The sequence below is a fragment of the Stegostoma tigrinum genome, chromosome 2, assembly GCF_030684315.1.
Source record: "Stegostoma tigrinum isolate sSteTig4 chromosome 2, sSteTig4.hap1, whole genome shotgun sequence".
In the NCBI taxonomy this organism is placed as follows: Eukaryota; Metazoa; Chordata; class Chondrichthyes; order Orectolobiformes; family Stegostomatidae; genus Stegostoma; species Stegostoma tigrinum.
The window spans coordinates 160,999,068-161,018,841 of NC_081355.1; the positions used below are offsets into that span (position 1 = coordinate 160,999,068).

Below are 19,774 nucleotides of genomic sequence, written 5' to 3' on the forward strand. Positions count from 1 at the left end.
CGGGATTTGACCGACTTGTGCACAGGTTCTGAACAGTTAGTCAGATTTACATAGCCTTGCAGATTAGTGTGCCAGATCTTTAAAGAAAACTTAGGTTTAAAAAAATCTGTTCAATTTCAATTACATGTGATAGGTTATATGAGAAGTGAGGGAAATGGCTCATACCATTGCTAAAGAGGTTCTGGAGTTTGAAGATGCTTCCCAAATTTGCCAAGAGAGTTTAGAAAGACACAGTAAGGATATACGATTAGAATTAGCAAACAGATTAGAATTGGAATTAACTCAGGCCAAGAGAAAAGCTGAAATTGTAATGGAGTTGGTCAAGTATTTAGGTATAGCAAAGAAACAGGCAAGTGCAGTGGAGTGAGAAAAACTTACATTGAAAATGAGACAACTGGAGTTAGAGAATGAAAGGAAGGTGAGAGAGTTTGAATGACAGTTACAAGTGCAGGAAAGAGAAAGAGAAAGGGAGAGAGAAGAAAGGGAAAGAATGTTAGAGTTGGAACACCTGAAGTTGGAACTTAAAGCGAAAAGATTTCAAATGGCAGAAGGAAAAGTACAAGATAGAAGTGAGAATGAGCAAACTCATAGTAGCCGACAGCCTAAATACACAACATAGAACATTACATCGCGGAACAGGCCCTTTGGCCCTCAATGTTGCACTGGCCTGTGAAACCTATCTGAAGCCCATCTAGCCAATGCTATTCCATTATCATCCATATGTTTATCCAATGACCATTTAAATGCCCTTAAAGTTGGTGAGCCTACTACTGTTGCAGGCAGGGTATTCCACGCCCTTACTACTCTCTGAGTAAAGAACCTACATCTGACATCTGTCCTATATCTTTCACCCCTCAATTTAATGCTATGACCCCTCGTGCTAGCCATCACCATCTGAGAAAAAAGGTTCTCACTGTCCACCCTATCTAACCCTCTGATTATTTTATATGTTTCAATTAAGTTGCCTCTTAACCTTCTTCTCTCTAACAAAAACAGCTTCAAGTCCCTCAGCCTTTCCTCATAAGACCTCCTGTCCATACCAGGCAACATCCTGGTAAATCTCCTCTGCACCCTTTCCAATGCTTCCACATCCTTCTTATAATGCAGTGACCAGTACTGTACACAATACTCCAAGTGCGGCCGCACCAGACTTTAGTACAGCTGCAAGATGACCTCACGGCTCTGAAACTCAATCCCTCTACCAATAAAACCTAACACACTGTACACCTTCTTAACAACCCTATCAACCTGGGTGGCAACCCGCAGGGATCTATGTACATGGACACCGAGATCTCTCTGCTCATCCACACAACCAAGAATCTTACCATTAGCCCAGTACTCTGTATTCCTGTTACTCCTGCCAAAGGGAATCAACTCACACTTTTCTGCATTAAACTCCATTTGCCACCTCTCAGCCCAGCTCTGCAGCTTATCTATGTCCCTCTGTAACCTGTAACATCCTTCCGCACTATCCACAACTCCACCGACTTTAGTGTCATCCGCAAATTTATGAACCAATCCTTCTACGCCCTCATCCAGGTCATTTATAAAAATGACAAACAGCAGTGGACCCAACACCCACCCTTGCGGTACACCACTAATAAATGAACTCCAGGATGAACACTTCAACCACCACCCTCTGTCTTCTTCCAACTAGCCAATTTCTGATCCAAACTGCTAAACCACTCTCAATCCCATGCCTCGGTATTTTCAGCAATAGCCTACTGTGGGGAACCTTATCAAACGCTTTACTGAAATCCATATACACCACATCAACTGCTTTACTCTCATCCACCTGTTTGGTCACCTTCTCAAAGAACTCAATAAAGTTTGTGAGGCACGACCTACCCTTCACAAAACCGTGCTGACTATCCCTAATCAAATTATTCCCTTCTAGACGATTTTAAATCCTATCTCTTATAATCCTTTCCAATACTTTAGCCACAACCAAAGTAAGGCTCACTGGTCTATAATTACCAGGGTTGTCTCTCCTCCCCTTCTTGAACAAGGGGACAACATTTGCTATCCTCCAGTCTTCTGGCACTATTCCTGTAGACAATGATGATATAAAGATCAAAGCCAAAGGCTCTGCAATCTCCTCCCTAAGTTCCCAGAGAATCCTAGGATAATTCCCATCTGGCCCAGGGTACTTATCTATTTTCACACTTTCCAGAATGCTAACATCACCTCTTTATGAACCTCAATCCCATCTAGTCTAATAGCCTGTATCTCAGTATTGTCCTCGACAACACTGTCTTTTTCTTGTGCAAATAATTATTAAAAATATTCATTTAGCGCCTCTCTTATCTCTTTGGACTCCACACACAACTTCCTACTGCCATCTTTAACTGGCCCTAATCTTACTCTAGTCATTCTTTTATTCCTGACAAACCTATAGAAAGCTTTCGGATTTTCCTTGATCCTACCTGCCAAAGACTTCTCATGTCCCCTCCTGGCTCTTCTTATCTCTCTCTTTAGATCCTTGCTGGCAAACTTGTAACTCTCAAGCGCCCTAACTATGCCTTCATGCCCCATCTCTACGTAAGCCTCCTCCTTCCTCTTGACAAGAGATACAACTTCTTTAGTAAACCACGGTTCCCTCGCTCAACCACTTCCTCCCTGCCTGACAGGTACATACGTATCAAGGACATGCAGTAGGTGTTCCTTGAACAAGCTCCACATTTCAATTGTGCCCAGCCCCTGCAGTTTCCTTACCCATCCCATGCATCCTAAATCTTGCCAAATCGCCTCATAATTGCCTTTTCCCACAGCTATAACTCTTGCCCAGCGGTACACACCTATCCCTTTCCATCATTAAAGTAAACGTAATGAAATTGTGGTCATTATCACCAAAGTGCTCACCTACCTCCAAATCTAACGCCTGGTTCATTACGCAGTACCAAATCCAATGTAGCCTTGCCTCTTGTTGGCCTATCTACATACTGTGCCAGGAACCCTTCTGCAATCCTTGGACAAAAACGGACTCATCGTAAGTACTCGAGCTATAGCAATTTCAGTCAATATTTGGAAAGTTAAAGACCCCATAACAACTACCCTGTTACTTTCGCTCCTATGCAGAATCATCTTTGCAATCCTTTCCGCTACATCTCTGGAACTTTTCAGAGGCCTATAGAAAACTTCCAAAAGGGTGACCTCGCCTTTCCTGTTTCTAACCTCAGCCCATCCTACCTCAGTAGAAGAGTCCTCATCAAACATCCTTTCTGCTACCGTAATACAGTCCTTGACTAACAGTGCCACACCTCCCCCACTTTTACCACCTTCCGTGATCTTACTGAAACATCTAAACCCCGGAACCTGCAACAACCATTCCTGTCCCTGCTCTCTCCATGTCTCCGAAATGGCCACAACACCGAAGTCCCAGGTACCAACCCATACTGGCAGTTCACCCACCTTATTCCAGATGCTCCTGACGTTGACGTAGACACACTTCAAACCACCTTCCTGCCTGCCGGTACACTCCTGAGACCTTGGAGCCTTATTCATGACCTCACCACTCTCAAACTCCTGTACAGTGGAACCGCAATTCAGGTTCCCATCCACCTGCTGAATTAGTTGAAACCCTCCTGAAGAGCATTAGCAAATTTCACTCCCCCCCCAGGATATTGGTACCCCTCTGGTGTAACTCGCAGGTGTAGACCATCCTGTTTTTAGAGGTCCCACCTACCCCAGAATGAGCCCCAATTATTCAGGTATCTGAATCCCTCCCTCCTGCACCATCCCTGTAGCCACATGTTCAACTGCTCTGTCTCCCTATTCCTTGCCCCGCTCGCACGTGGCATGGGTGACAAACCAGAGAAAGCAACTCTGTTTGTTCTAGCTCTCAGCTTCCACCTTATCTCCTTAAATTTCTGCCTTCCACCCCATCCCTTTTCCTACCTATGTTGTTGGTGCCAATGTGGACCACAACTTGAGGCTGCTTCCCTCCCTCTTAAGGATCCTAAAAGCACGATCCGAGACATCACGGACCCTGACACCTGGGAGGCAGCACACCAACCACAAGTCTCTCTCATCCCCACAGAATCTCCCTCCTGTCCCCCTAACTATGGAGTCCCCAATGACTAATGCTCTCCTCCTCTCCCCCCCACTTCCCTTCTGAGCAACAGGAAAAGACTCTGTGCCAGAGACTCGTACCCCATGGCTTATCTCTGGTAAGTCATCCCCCACAACAATATCCAAAACGGTTTACTTGTTATTGAGGGGAACGGCCACAGGGGATCCCTGCTCTGTCTGCCTGTTCCCTTTCTGTCCCCTGACTGTAAACCATCTACCTTCTTCCTGTACCTGAGGTCTGACTACCTCCCTGTAAGTCCTCTCAATTATTCCGTCAGCCTCCCGAATGATCTGAAGTTCATCCAGCTCCAGTTCCCTAACGCGGTTTCCGAGGAGCTGTAGTTGGGTTCACTTCCCGCAGATGAAGTCAGTGGGGACCCTAACCTCCCACATTCCACAGGAGGAGCACGCAACTGCCCTAACATCCATTCCTACTGTTCTGAATTCCCAAACAGACTATTGAAAAAAAAATCATTACTTTACCAAATTGGCGCTCTCAGCCTTTTTTTTTGGTTAGAGGAGGAGGATGGGTGGGAGACTGTACCTAAGTAGTGTTTCGGGTAAAGCAACCGCTCAAATAAATTACCTCACTTACTCAGCCATCCCATGTCTGCTCCTGCTCAGCATGCACTCTGCCTATTCACGAGGTAAGTTTTTATACTTTCCATCGACACTCTGTCTGGCATTGCTGCGAGTCAAAACATTACCAAAATTTGATGAATAAAAATGCAGAAGTCTTTTTCATTTCCTTTGTGAAATTGGCTGGGCAGATGAGTGCCAGAGGATATGTTGGTAATGTTAATTCAGACTAAGTTGGTCGGCAGAGCTATTGAGGTAGTAGCAGCACTGTCAGATGAGGTGTCAACAGAACGTGAAGAAGTAAAACAGGCTACTTTTGACAGGCTACAAATTGTTATCAGAAGCACATAGACAACAGTTCAAAAACATAAAAAAGGAACCATGTCAGTGTTATATTGAGTTTGAAATAATTAAACTTAACAACTTTGATCGATGGGTGACAGAATTAAAGATGCAAATGGCATGTGAGGATCTTAGAGAGATTGTTCTGCTGGAAGTGTCTAAAAACTCGCTTCCATAGATGATAAGAATTCATATTGAGGAACAGAAAGTTACCAAAGTAAGAGGAGCAGCCAGAGATAGGGGATGAATATGCACTAGTCCACAAATCGAAATTTACCTTCTGCCAGCAATTTCATTCTGTGAGGGATAGAAATGGATAAAAGGGAGATGCTTCAATGAGAAACAAAAAATAGATCACACTGGGGGTGGTTTACAACAGGTGAAAAAAAATCCAAAAGGGTAAAAAGGGGGCAAGAGACCTCAGGTGTTTTCATTGTTCTAAGTTGGGACATGCAAAGTCACAGTGCTGGTGGTTAAAGAAAGGCATTTGGAAAAAGGATGTGGCAAAAGAGGCCAAGACAGTGGGATTAGTTGAGGTAGCGAAGGAAATCCCAAGAGAAGTTGAGGAGCTGCACAGCCTGGTTAGGGGCTGGATAGTGAGATGGTAGTCCAATCTCTACAAAGAGGTAAGGTTTACTCAGGAAGAACAGAGGTAAGGGTACAGAAGTTACAATAATGAGAGATACAGGAGCTGGTCAGTCTCTAATAGTAAGAGATGGAAATATTTGCACTCCTTCTGAAATGTTACCCAAGACAGCTGAATAGATGGACAGGGATTTAGCATTCCTTTGTGTAAGATAGGCTTGGAAAATCCAATCAAGACTAGGGAAGTAAAAGTTGGAGTGATTGAAAGACTGTCAAATCCAGGAAAACAGTTTGTTCTCGGAAATGACCAAGCAGGAACAAAAGTGGGAGTGACACCCCTTGCAGTAGAGAAGCTGAAGGAAAACCAGGGAACTAAAGAAAAACACCTTGGAATTTTTCCGGTTTGTGTGGTGACAAGATCTCACAGTCAAAGGATAAAGCAAGAAGGGAAAACTAAACAGAAAGCCGAAGGAGTTTAGTTCCAGTTAGCTGTTTGATGAAATGGTCAAGGAAGAACCTAAACAGATCAAGGATCAAGCAGAGGTGTTTAGTTTCTTTTCATGCCTCTTATTCATAAGGCCATAAGACATAGGAGTGGAAGTAAGGCCATTCGGCCCATCGAGCCCACTCCGCCATTTAATCATGGCTGATCAGCATTTCAACTCCACCTACCCGTACTCTCTCCGTAGCCCTTAATTCCTCGCGAGATCAAGAAATTATCAATCTCTGCCTTGAAGACATTTAACGTCCCGGCCTCCACTGCGCTCCGTGGCAATGAATTCCACAGGCCCACCACTCTCTGGCTGAAGAAGTCTCCTCATTTCTGTTTTAAATTTACCCCGTCTAATTCTAAGGCTGTGCCCATGGGTCCTAGTCTCCCCGCCTAATGGAAACAACCTCCCAGCGTCCACCATTTCTAAGCCACACATTATCTTACAGTTTCTATTAGATCTCCCCTCAACTTTCTAAACTCTAATGAGTACAATCCCAGGATCCTCAGCCGTTCATCGTATGTCAGGCCTACCATTCCAGGGATCATCTGTGTGAATCTAAACAGAAAGCCGGACACGCTCCAGGGCCAGTATGTCCTTCCTGAGGTGTGGGGCCCATATTCATTCACGTGGTGAGGACAGCAGTATAGCAGTAACAGAATAGGTCAGAGTCAGCATGGATTTACGAAGGGGAAATCATGCTTGACTAACCTTCTGGAATTTTTTGAGGATGTAACTATGAAGATTGATAAGGGAGAACCAGTGGATGTAGTGTACCTGGACTTTCAGAAAGCCTTTGATAAAGTCCCGCATAGGAGATTGGTGAACAAAATTAGGGCACATGGTATTGGGGGCAAAATACTGATTTGGATTGAAAGTTGGCTGTCTGACAGGAAGCAAAGAGTAGTGATAGATGGGTCCCTTTTGGAATGGCAGGCAATGACCAGTGACGTTCCACAAGGCTCGGTGCTGGGACTGCAGCTGTTTATGATATATATTAATGATATAGACGAAGGCATTAAAAGTAATATTAGCAAATTTGCTGATGACACAAAGCTGGGCGGCAGTGTGAAATGTGAGGAGGATGTTATGAGAATACAGGGTGACTTGGACAGGCTGGGTGAGTGGACGGATGCAAGGCAGATGCAGTATAATGTGGATAAATGTGCGGTTATCCACTTTGGTGGCAAGAACAGGAAGGCAGATTACTATCTAAATGGAGTCAAGTCAGGTGAAGGGGAAGTACGATGAGATCTAGGTGTTCTTGTACATCAGTCAATGAAAGCAAGCATGCAGGTACAGCAGGCAGTGATGAAAGCTAATGGCATGCTGGCCTTCATAACGTGAGGAATTGAGTATAGGCGCAAAGAGATCCTTCTGCAGCTGTACAGGGCCCTGGTGAGACAGCACCTGGAGTACAATGTGCAGTTTTGGTCTCCAAATTTGAGGAAGGACATTCTTGCTATTGAGGGAGTGCAGCGTTGGTTCACGAGGTCAATTCCTAGAATAGCAGGACTATCATATGTTGAAAGATTAGAGCGACAGGGCTTGTATACACTTGAGTTGAGAAGTATGAGAGGGGATCTGATTGAGACGTATAAGATTATTAAGGGATTGGACACTCTGGAGGCAGGAAGCATGTTTCTGCTGATGTGTGAGTCCAGAACCAGAGGACACAGTTTAAAAATAAGGAGTAGGCCATTTAGAACAGAGTCGAGGAAAAACTTCTTCACCCAGAGAGTGGTGGATATATGGAATGCTCTGCTCCAGAAGGCAGTGGAGGCCAAGTATCTGGATACTTTCAAGAAAGAGATGGATAGAGCTCTTAAAGACAGTGGAATCAAGGGTTATGGGGATAAGGCAGGAACAGGATACTGATTGTGGATGATCAGCCATGATCATAATGAATGATGGTGCTGGCTCAATGGGCCGAATGGCCTGCTCCAGCACCTATTGTCTATGGACGTTATGCGATGGCTGGTAAGCATTTATTGTTCATCCCTAATTGCCAAGAGGGCAGTTCATAGTCAACTACATTGCTGTGGATCTGGAATCATCACGAATTTGGCAGTTCCCTTCCATAAAGGACATTAGTGAACCAGGTGGATTTTTCTGACAATCGACAATGGATTCATGGTCATCATTAGATTCTTAATTCCAGATATTTTTGAATTCAAATTCCACCATCTGCTGTGGCAGCATTCAAACCCAGGTCCCCATCCAGCCTCACATTTTATTATCCCCAGAATGTTTTCTGGGTCTCTGGATTAACAGTCCCTAATACCATAATAGTAATAATACCAATGGGCCATTGCGTCCCCAATAGGCCTGAAAGATTACTAGAGTTATAACACAAAGATGTGACAATAAACGATCTACACCATAAAGTTTTCTCGGAAAAGAAATCAGAATGTATTCCTGATAGGATTCGGTCCTTGAGATAATAACTAAGGCAAAAATGGAGCCCTTGACAGGTTGGTGCAGGTGAGACACAGGCTGAAGAGGTTCACCAGATTGTGTTGCCGGTACCACACAGGCTGGAAGCATTGTGCGTAGCACACAAATTACTGGTCGGAGGTCATTTAGGAGTGAGGAAGACTCAGGCTAAAATACAAAAGCATTTCTATTGGCCTGGATTACATAAGAATATGGCTGAATGTTGCCGCACCTGTCATGTGTGTCAGATGGTAGGAAAGCCACAGGCTGTAATAAAACCAGCATCTTTGATGCCAATTACCACATTTTAAGAACCTTTTATGCGGGTGGTGATTGATTGTGTAGGTTCCCTCCCTATAACCAAAAGTGGGAACCAGTATTTGCTAACCATAATGGATGTGTCTACCAGATTTCCAGAGGCAATTCCATGCCGGAACATCAAGTGAAAAGTTTGTGAAAGAGTTGGTTGCTTTCTTTACCCATTGTGGATTACCCAGGGAGATTCAGTCGGACCAAGGGTCCAATTTTACTGCCAAGCTATTTAATGGGGTCATGTATAATTTAGAAATTTTAAGCCAACTGCATAACTGTCCTGAATCCCAGGGAGCATTGGAATGGTGGCATCAGACTATAAAACCCATGCGGAGGGCTTATTACCAGGATTACCCAAATGGTTGGGACAAAGGTATCCCATTTATATTGTTTGCCATTAGAGATAATCCAAATGAATTGACTCAGTTTACTCTGCGTGAGTTGATATTCAGACATGAAATAAGAGGCCCTTTGAAATTAATTAAGGAAAAGTTGACAGGTCTGAATTCACAGATGTCTGATTTGGATTATGTATCTGTGGTGAAAGGAAGATTAAACAGAGTTGCTGACTTATCTCGACAACATCTGAAGGCGGCACAACATTTGGTGAAGCAAGAAGTAGATAAACATCCGAATTTTGGCTTTCTTGCCTGTGGGGATAAAGTGTTGGTGCTGTTACCAGTGATAGGAGACTCCAATCAGTGATAGTGGTCCTGATCAGATTGAGAAGAAGTTGAATCAGGTGAATTACCCGGTAAAGATACTAGAAAGAAAGCAGCTTTATCGGTTGTATCATGTGCATATGTTGAAACCTTACTATGACAGGGATAGGGAACCAGAGAAAAAAGTATTAGTTACTGCCCCTCAGACTGAGGAATCAGAATCCAAATCATTTGATTTTGATGTTCCTCGAAGTAAGTTAAATAAGGAGGACGTTTTTAGGGAATATGATAGGATAGTGAGCCATCTGTCTCAGGAACAGAGGACCGAATTGAAATGCTTGTTGTAGCAATATGAGGGCATATGTGGGAATAGAATGGGGCAGACTAGTACTATAATGCATTAGGTTGAAGTAGGAAGTACTTTTCTGATAAAACAACACCCATACAGGCTTAATCCTTGCAAAGCTGCACAGGTACAGAAGGAAATGGAAGTGATGCTCCAAGAAGGCATCATCGAGCCGAGTCAAAGTGAGTGGAGTTCACCAATCCTGTTGGTTCCCAAACCCAGTGATACTCAACGATTCTGTGTGAATTATTGGAAGGTCGACACCTTAACTAAATCAGACTCATATCCAATTCCAATGCTGGAGGACTGTATGGAAAATGTTGGACAGGCCACATATCACAAAGTTGGACTTACTCAGCGGTTACTGGCAAGTACCTTTGTCAGTGAAAGCAAAAGAAGTTTCTGCATTTGTTACACCAAATGGGCCCGAGGCGTCGGCTTTTGTGCTCCTGAGGTGCTGCTGGGCCTGCTGTGTTCATCCAGCCTCACATTTTATTATCTTCGCTTCAACACATTTTTCTTTTGTAGAGTGGCGCATTTCTTTACAGATAGAGCATTCTTTTACATAGCTACCATTGCCTGGGAAGTGATGTGTATTGTGTCATAGCACTGACGATGAATCTCAACTCTCACTTGACCTCAAAGTCACATTTGACTGTGTGTGGCATCAAGGACCTCTGGCAAAATTGAGCTCATGGCTATCAGGGAGCAAACTCTCCACTGGTAGCAGTCAAACCTGGCGCATAGGAAGATGGTTGTTATTGAGGGCAATCATGTTAGCTCCAGGACCTGTCTGCAAGAGTTTCTCAGGGCAAGTCCTAGGCCATACCATCTTCAGCTGCTTCACCAATTACCTTCCTTCCATTATATTGTCAGAAGTGGCGATTGCTGATGATTGAATGATGATCGGCACCATTTCGTGACTCCACAGACACTGAAGCAGTCCATGTCAGATGCAGAAAATCTGGCTTAAGCTCAAAGTGGCAAGTAACATTCATACCACACAAATTCCAGGCAATCACCATCTCCAACAAAAGACAATTTAACCATCACACTTTAACATCAATTGCATTAACACCACTGAAATTCCAAAAGTTCAACACCTTGGGGGTTATCATTGATGCGAAACTAAACTGGATTTGCCATGTGTATTTCATAGATCATAGAATCCCTATTGTGTGTAAACAGCCCCTTTGGCCCAATAAGTCCATACCAAACCTCGCAGCATCTCACCCAGATTCACCCCCCTATAAACCACACATCCCTAAACACTATGGGCAAATTAGGATGGCCAATTCACCTAGCCTGCACATCTTTGGACTGGGAGGAAACTGGAGCACCCAGAGAAAACCCATGCAGACACGGGAGAATGTGTAAACTCCACACATCCAGATGCCTGAGGCTAACAACTGTGCCACCATGCCACCCCATTTGTTGGTTAAAAGAGCAGGAATACTCCAGTGTGTAACTCATTTCCTGACTCCCTAAAGCATGTCCACTGGGATGGAATATACTCTACTTATCTGGATGGGTCAAGCTCCAACTCAATAAGCCTGACACCAACCAGGAAAAAGCAGCTCACTTGATTTGCACTACAACCAGAATCAACTACTCCCTTCACCAATAACACTCAATAGCCACACTGTGCACCATCTATATGATCCACTAGACAGAACCTTCCAAATCCATAACCACATTCACCTGAAAGGACAAGGAACGTAGATACATGGAAAGACTATCGCCTGCAAGTGCCCGTCCAAGCAGCTCACCATCCTGTCTTGGAAATATATTGCCATTCCTTCTGTGTTGTTACTCCCTAACTCCCTTGTGGGTCTAGCTACAGCTGGTGGACTACAGTGGTTCAGGAAGGCAGTTCACCACGATCTTCTCAAGGATACCTAGGGTTGGGTAAGTAATACTGGCCCAGCCAGCAACACCCATGTCTCACTCTTGAATTTAAAAAAAAATTGTCAGTCTTATTCTATGCTTAGGCTTCTCACATGTGTCCTTTTGGATTTTGTGCCTTAACGAGTGAACAAATTCTACTCATTTCCTATGATGGTATTGATCCTCTCCTCTTAGTATTGACCTGCATTTCTTTCAGACCTTTTCTTTTTTCATCATCTGAATGGCAAACTCCAATGTCTTCCTCACATTGCCATAAATCTGACAAAGTCTCATCAGCAATTCGAATAACAATGGTTTCTTGTAAATTCTGACTCTTGAAATCTATATTCATGTTTTTCCATAAATAAGTAGAGGTCATTAGTGAAATTATCTATGGATTCTCTTAGATTCTAACGCTTCTATTTAACCTTGCTTTTTCAAGAATTTTATTTGTTCTGAGGTTAAAGTTATTGTCAAAACGCTTGCAGAACTTGAGCTTGCAGAACTTGAACTTTACTTTGTTGAACTGTAACCTTATCCATCATAGTTCTGTATTAATTGTATTAATATGACAAGTTAGGAAGTATTTCTGCATCTTAGAAATTGTTTGCTCCAAGATGTCCAATTTTATTTGGCAATAAGATTTCTGTTGCTACATCTTCCTAATGAGACTTTTTTTTTGCTTGAAAGGATTTAAACTCTGTGATGTTGTGGTTCTACTGTTTTGTACTTCATTACTGAAATCTTGTCCTGTGCATTTGAAGTCAAATGTTAGGCTAGCTTTTCACTCCATATATTTATTAGATTTAAATCTACTGTGGCGAGATTTGAACCCTTGATCAACATGGGGTTCTGGATCACTGGTCAAGTAGTAGGGCCTGTGATCACCCAGAGTCCCAGAGAATTCTGCTTTCTTTCTCTGATGTTTAAAGTAGTTAGTGGTCACCTGACCTTTGGACAGAAGTCTAAACAGCTACCTTAAGTAATGCCCGAACAGACAATGACTAGTCTTTGATTCTAGAGACACTGGTTTTACACCTTGGGTTTCTGAGGATGCCAAACCTTTAATTTTCCGTAAACAAAATGCAAAGCAGAAACACACCAAGATTCCTTTGATAGTAGCTTCCAATCGACAGTACCTTCCGAATCCATGACATATTATTATCTCAATATACAGGAATAGCAAATACAACGGAATACCACTACCTATCCCAATATGGAACTATGTTGCTGGATTTTGGATAAGCATATGGACGTACATGGAATAGTGTAGCTTAGATGGGCTTCAGATCGGTATGACAATTCGGCACAACATCGAGGGCCGAAGGGCCTGTACTGTGCTGTAATGTTCTATGTTCTATGTTCTAAATCGGCTGTTATCAATTCAAAGTAATGCCCTTTGGAATGAAGAATGTGCCAGGCAGATTTGAAAGACTTATGGACAGAGTTGCGACAGGATTGACTAATCTTGCTGTGTACATAGATGACTTAGTGATCTTTGGCCATTTGTGGAAAGATCACATGGCACATTCGGCAGAGCACTTTGAAAGACACTGGAAGGCAAAACTAGTTATAAACTTAGCAAAAACTGAATTCGCAAAGGCACAAGTGATGTTCTTGGGATATAACATCGTACATGGAAGGACGATCCCAAGGAACGTGGAGAAGAAGGCCATTGAGGAATTTCCAAGGCCATCTGCAAAAAAGAAGTGCTCCAATTTTTGAGACTGAGCAGATTCCACCAGACGCTTGTACCAAATTTTGGTAGCATGGTGGCACTGCTGATAGATTAGCTAAAGAAGAAAACAAAATTTTGGTGGATAGAACATTGCCAGAAGGCATTTGAGAATTTAAAAGCCGTGTTAACCACCGCAACAGCTTTAGCCACACCAAATTTCTTGGAACCCTTTAAAGTTACTATCGATGCCAGCGACGTAGGTGTTGGAGTTGTATTGACGCAGGACGACGATGGTGGAATTGAAAGGCCAGTTCAATTATTTTACAGAGAAACTCAATATCCATCAGAGAAAATATTCCACCATTGAAAAAGTATTTGGTACAGCCTTACAATATTTTAATGTTTATGTTACAAACAATGTTTCAAAAATGGTTGTGTATGCAGACTCCGACCCTTTCAATTTTGGAAAAATTCAAGGACAAATATTTGAGGCTCTTTTGTTGGAGGCTTATGTTACAAGTTTTTAATTTACAAATTGTACACGCTGTGGGATGGAAATATGTTAATGAAGATGCGTGATCACAGGTTTAAAAGAAAATGTGTCAATAAGACATAACCAGTACAGTCCAGTGTTTGTATATACATATGTAAAATTACTGGGAAGGTATTACTTTAGATTACTGAACTATGTATCCCATGACAATAGTATTAAGATTAAAAAAGAAATGAAGCCATCTTTTTATGACAATGATTCATTTTTCCTTAAGGAAAGAGGTGTTGTGAAGTTGCAAACTAGTCATGCACTGGAAAGTAGGCAATAAGAATTTAGCAGTAAAAATGACAGGAGGGAAAAGCAGCGTCGTGATCCCTTTAAAGGATTTGTGCTTTGTCTATGGTTGAGATTTTTAAAATGTAGGTCTGAGTAACCAGAGGGTGCAACTACAAAAAGTACTCGAAATGGACACTTTTGCAAAGGGCCTTAACAGGTGGAAAACTAAATCACCGAGAATCACTGTCAATGAGGATACACACACACACAACGTCCCGGAGGCCGTGTCCCGGGTGGCGGCCGTGGCCTAGACAACTGCCGCTCAGGAGCAACGCCTTTCGGAGGGAGCTCTGGCGCCTGCACGCGCTCTGTTGGCGGGCTTCCCGGGCGCGGTTGGCACGATGACGTCACATCCGTGTGGCTCGGTTGCTAAGGGATGCCGACACACTGACTGGAGTAATGGTAATTCCCCGCGGAGACGGAGTTCGCTGTGGTGTGGGCAGCGCAGTCACATACTGCAATGCCGGCAGTGATAGAGAGAGTGCGATGCTCGAAGTAATTCACAGAGAGAGATGGTGACTGCGACGCTGACGGTGGCTACTCCCTGAGTGCTGGAGAACACTGCGGCCTCACAGCCCCGGGCACCTGGGTTTGTTCCACCCTCGGGCGACTGTCTGTGTGGAGTTTGCTTGTTCTCCCCGTGTCTGTGTGGGTTTCGACCCACAGCCCCAAATGTGCAGGCTCGCTGGGTAGCTTAGGTAGGTCGTAGGGGGATGGGTCGGTGTGGACGTGTTGGGCCGAAGAACTGTTTCCATACCGCAGGGGTTCCATGATGATTTTATGACAGATGGAGAGCGTGACAGCAACACCGATATTAACACACAGAGTGACTGACTGCAAGACAGGGGATGACGGAGAGAGAGAGAGTAACTGCAAGACTAGGAGTGACAGAAAGAGAGTGTGACTGCAAGACGAGGAGTAAAAGAGAGAGATGGAGAGACTGCAATACCAGGAGTAACACAGAGACTGTGACAGCAATACTGGGAATTAGAGAGAGAGAGAGAGAGAGAGAGGGACTGCCATACTGGGAATAACAGGGGGAGAGAGAGAGTTACAGCAACATTGGGAGAAATGGAGAGAGAGAATGACCACAATACTGGGAGTAACAGAAAGAGAGAGTGACTGCAATTCGGGGAGTAACAGAGAGAAAGAGAGTGACTGCAATACTGAGAATGACAGAGAGAAAGAGTGGCTGCAATACTGGGAATGACAGAGAGAGAGAGTGAGTGACTCAATACTGAGAATGACAGAGAGAGAGAGTGACTACAATACTGGGAATGACAGAGAGAGGCAGTGACTGCAATACTGGGAATGACAGAGAGAGAGACTACAATACTGGGAATGACAGACAGACAGAGAGAGAGAGAGAGAGAGAGAGAGAGAGAGTGACTACAATACTCGGAATGACAGAGAGAGAAAGAGTGACTACAATACTGGGAATGACAGAGAGAGAGAGATAGAGAGTGACTGCAATACTGGGAATGACAGAGAGAGAGATAGAGAGTGACTACAATACTGGGAATGACAGAGAGAGAGATTGAGAGTGAGAGACTCAATACTGGGAATGACAGAGAAACTACAATACTGGGAATGACAGACAGAGAGAGAGAGAGAGTGACTGCAATAAAGGTAATGACAGAGAGAGAGAGATTGAGAGTGACTCAATACTGGGAATGACAGAGAGAGAGAGAGTGACTACAATACTGGGAATGACAGAGAGAGAGTGACTGCAATACTGGGAACAACAAAGAGCAAGAGAGAACTACAATAATGGGAGTAAGAGAGAGTGTGCCTCCAGTACTTGTAGTAATAGAGAGATTGCAATGTTGAGAGTGACAGAGAGAGAGAGAGACTGCAATACTGGGAGTAACAATAAGAGAGACTGCGAAACTGGGAGCAGCACAGACAGAGACTGCAAAACTGGGAGAGAGAGAGAGAGAGAGAGAGAGAGATGCTATACTGGAAGCAGCAGAGAGATAGAGAGAGATTGTAATACTGGGAGCAACAGTGAGTGAGACTGAAATCCTGGGTGTTGCAGAGATTGAAAGAGATTGCAGTACTGGGAGTGAGAGAGAGAGTGAGACTGCAATATTGGGAGCAACAGAGTGAGAAAAACTGCAAGACTGGGGGTTACAGAGATTGAGAGAGATTGCAATACTGGGAGCAGCAGAGAGCTATGCAGAGACTATAATACTGAGAGCAACAGTGAGTGAAATTGCAAGACTGAGAGTAACTTCAAGAGACCAACTGAGAGTCTGAAATATTGGAGACAACAGATAAGAGATTGGAATAATGGGAATCAGAGCGCTCAGGTTGGAATTTAATGGTGGCAAATATTTTTGTGAACTCTGCCTGGCTAAATAGTTGGTATAGTTTATGACAGAGGCCCTTCGTTCCCTTTTGATACGTGGCAGTATTGTTACGTATGTTGCTGCGGCTGGCTGCTCCATTTGTATTCAGCAGGATCTCTTTGCCTGTAAGGCCTTCCATGTTCAGCTGGGCTGGCCGCAAAGGCCAGCTCCTGCTTTCACTGGGACCACTGCTCCAGGCTCTGAATCTCTTTGTAGGTGCCAGCACTATTCTTCCAGTCTTTGACAGAGGCGAGCCAACACCGGATTAACTTGAGATCAATTCTCTCTGTTCTAGTGACGCTGGTTAGCAGAGAGTTTTCTAGATGTGATGTCCAGCCGTAAAGGAGGGAAGGCAAAACCTGGAGCTGGGAAAGCACTGAAAAATCCCAGCCAACTGGCAAAAAAAGGTACTGCTACGTAGTGGATGACAAACAGCTTAAAGCCACAGTCTTGTAGACAGTGTTAGGAACTGTCTGAAACATGACCACAGAGCCCAGCTGATTTTACACTTCAGCACTTTGATTTAGGCAATTCCTTTTTTTTTGTCCTCCCTCCACCCTGGTCAATTCTACAAGGACTAGTGGCCCCAAATGCCACATCCTCTTCTCCCAAGTATTTGTTTCTTGTCAGGTCTTCGTTCATTCCCATGCACTAGTGCAGTGAATTCCAGAACTTGAGCCTAGTGACATTTCGAGCCTAGACCCTTCATCAGAAAAGGAGATTACAAGAGAGTTGCAGTGGGAGCGAGGTCCCCTGAGGTTTGTCCGGAGGGAGGGGGGTAACTTCTTCAGGTTCGACATCCCTGGAAGATGATGGGAACTGCAGATGCTGGAGAATCCGAGATGAACGCAGCAGGCCAAGCAGCTCCACACTTTGTCATCTCAGATACTCCAGCATCTGCAGCTCCCATTATCTTCCAGGGATGCCTAACCTGAAGAAGTTTACCCTCCTCCCTCCGGACAAACCTCAGGGGATCTCACTCCCACTGCATCTCTTGTAATCTCCTCTATCCATCCTAGATCTGCCTCCCCACCTCTCCGTATTTATTTCAGAACCCTCTCCCCATCCCCCTTTTCTGAGAAGGCTTAGGCCCTAAATGTCAGCTTTTGTGCTCTGAAGATGCTACTTGGCCTGCCGTGTTCATCCAGCTCTACACTGTGTTATCTCGGATTCTCTAGTATCTGCAGTTAGGTAGTTGCTTTTATCTGGCGTGGACATAATGAGCCAAAGGGCCCTCATTTGTGATTCTGTCCAGATCCCTCATGATTTTGAAAACTTCTGCCATGCCTCCTTTCAACATTCTCCTTTCCAAGAAAATTAATTTCAGTCCTTCAATTTAAAAACTTATCATCTCGAGAACCATAATTGTAAAATTCTTCTGCACTCTTTCCAAAGCCTTCACTTTCTTCCTAACGTATGACACACAGAAATAGACACAATTGCAGCTGAAGCTAAACTCCTGTACAGTTCAAGTTTGGCATAACCTTCTTGCTGTATGCCTCTATTAAGTAAACACACAAGGTACCGGATGCTTTATTAAGAGCTGTTTCAATATGTGCACTCCTTCGATGACTTTTGGTGGGGCTTAGAAGAGTAAGAGGTGGCTTGATTAAAACAAATAAGATCCTGTGATGTCTTGATGGACATAGATATGGAGAGGATGTTTCCTTTTCTCGTGGAATCTGGAAGTCATGTATTAAAGACTAAGTATCGCCCATTTAAGGTACAGCTGAGGAAATTTTTTTGCAGCGTTTGAGAGTCTTGAGAACTCTTTCTCAAAAGGTGGTGGATCAGTTTTTGAATAAGGCCAGAAATGGACAGATTTGGGTGAAAGGTTGTTTTGGGTGGGTGGGTGGGTGGAAATGTGGAGTAATCAGATAAACCATGATTTTATTGAAAGAATGAAAAGCCCTGAGAAGGCGAAGGGTCTCCTAATTTGTACTAAGTAAAAACTGAAAGAACTGCAGATGCTGTAAATCAGGAGCAAAAACAGAAGTTGCTGGAAAAGCTCAGCAAGTCTGGAAGCAGCTGTAAAGAAAGAAATCAGAGTAATATTTTGGGTCCGATGACCCTTCCTCAGAACTGGTTCAGAGGAAAGGTCACTGGACCCAAAACATTAACTTTGATTTTTTCTTCACAGATGCTACCAGACCTGCTGAGCTTTTCCAGCAACTTCTGTTTTTGCTCCTAATTCATAATTCTGTGGAGAGGTGATCGCCAAATGATATTATCACTAGACTATTAATCCAAAAACTCAGCTAATGTTCAGGGGACCTGGAGTTGAATCCCGTCATGGCAGATGGTGGAATTTAAATTCAATAGAATAAAATCTGATATTAAGAGTCTAACAGTGACCAGATTCCATTGTCAATTGTCAGAAAAAAACCCATCTGGTTCACCCATGCCCTTCAGGGAAGGAAACCTGCCATTCTTACCTGGTCTGGCCTACATGTGACTCCAGACCCACTGTAGTTGACTCTTAATTGCCCTCTGAGATGATGTGGTAAGACACTCAATTGCATCAATCGCTATGAAATCTCAAGAAAAAAGTGAAACTGGTCAGATCACCAGGCATCGACCTGGGCACCGGAAAAGACAATGGCAGAAACAGCCCTGTCGACCCTGCAGAGTCCTGCTCACGAACACCTGGGGGTTGGTGCCAACATCGGGAGAGCTGTCTCATAGACTAGTTAGGCAATAGCCTGACGCAGTCAAACTCATGGAATCATTGGTTACAGGCAATGTCCCAGACACCACCATCACTATCCCTCATTATGACTTGTCCCGTCAGCAAGATATACCCAGCAAGGACGGTGGAATAGTGGTGTACAGTCAGATGAGAGTTGCACTGGGAGTGCTCAACATTGCCTCTGGGCCCCATGAAGTCTCATGCCTTCAGGTTAAAAATGGGCAAAGGAACATCCTGCTGAACACCATTGTCCCATCCTCCCTTGGCTGATGAATCAATACTACAGTTAGAGAAAGCACTGAGGGTAGCAAGGGCACAAAATGGCCTCAGTGGAGGATTTCAATGTTCACTACCAAGTGTGGCTCGGCAGCAGCACCACTGATTGAGCTGGTCAGGTCCCAAAATGACATAGCGGCTAGGCGGGGTCTGCAGCAGTTGTTGAGGGAACCAAGAATAGGGGAAAACATACTTGATCTCATACTTATCAATCTGCCTTCTGGTGTATCTGCCGATGAC

The 19,774-nt window shown here is 44.0% G+C and overlaps 1 protein-coding gene across 4 annotated transcripts in view; it reads left to right on the plus strand.

The window, feature by feature from the left end:
- The first annotated feature begins 14,555 nt into the window (after positions 1–14,555).
- The window catches only part of LOC125463096 (IQ motif and ankyrin repeat domain-containing protein 1-like), a 297,864-nt gene continuing 292,645 nt past the window's right edge, over positions 14,556–19,774 (plus strand). For 3 of the 4 annotated variants that reach the window (XM_059640908.1, XM_059640902.1, XM_059640913.1), the window contains exons 1-2: positions 14,556–14,620; positions 16,865–16,976. In XM_059640908.1, coding sequence (XP_059496891.1) covers positions 16,898–16,976 — 79 coding nt within the window. In that variant the 5' untranslated portion in view covers positions 14,556–14,620; positions 16,865–16,897. Of the gene's footprint in view, positions 14,621–14,640; positions 14,808–16,864; positions 16,977–19,774 lie in introns of those variants that run through there. The other variant, XM_059640905.1, reaches the window with a different exon arrangement.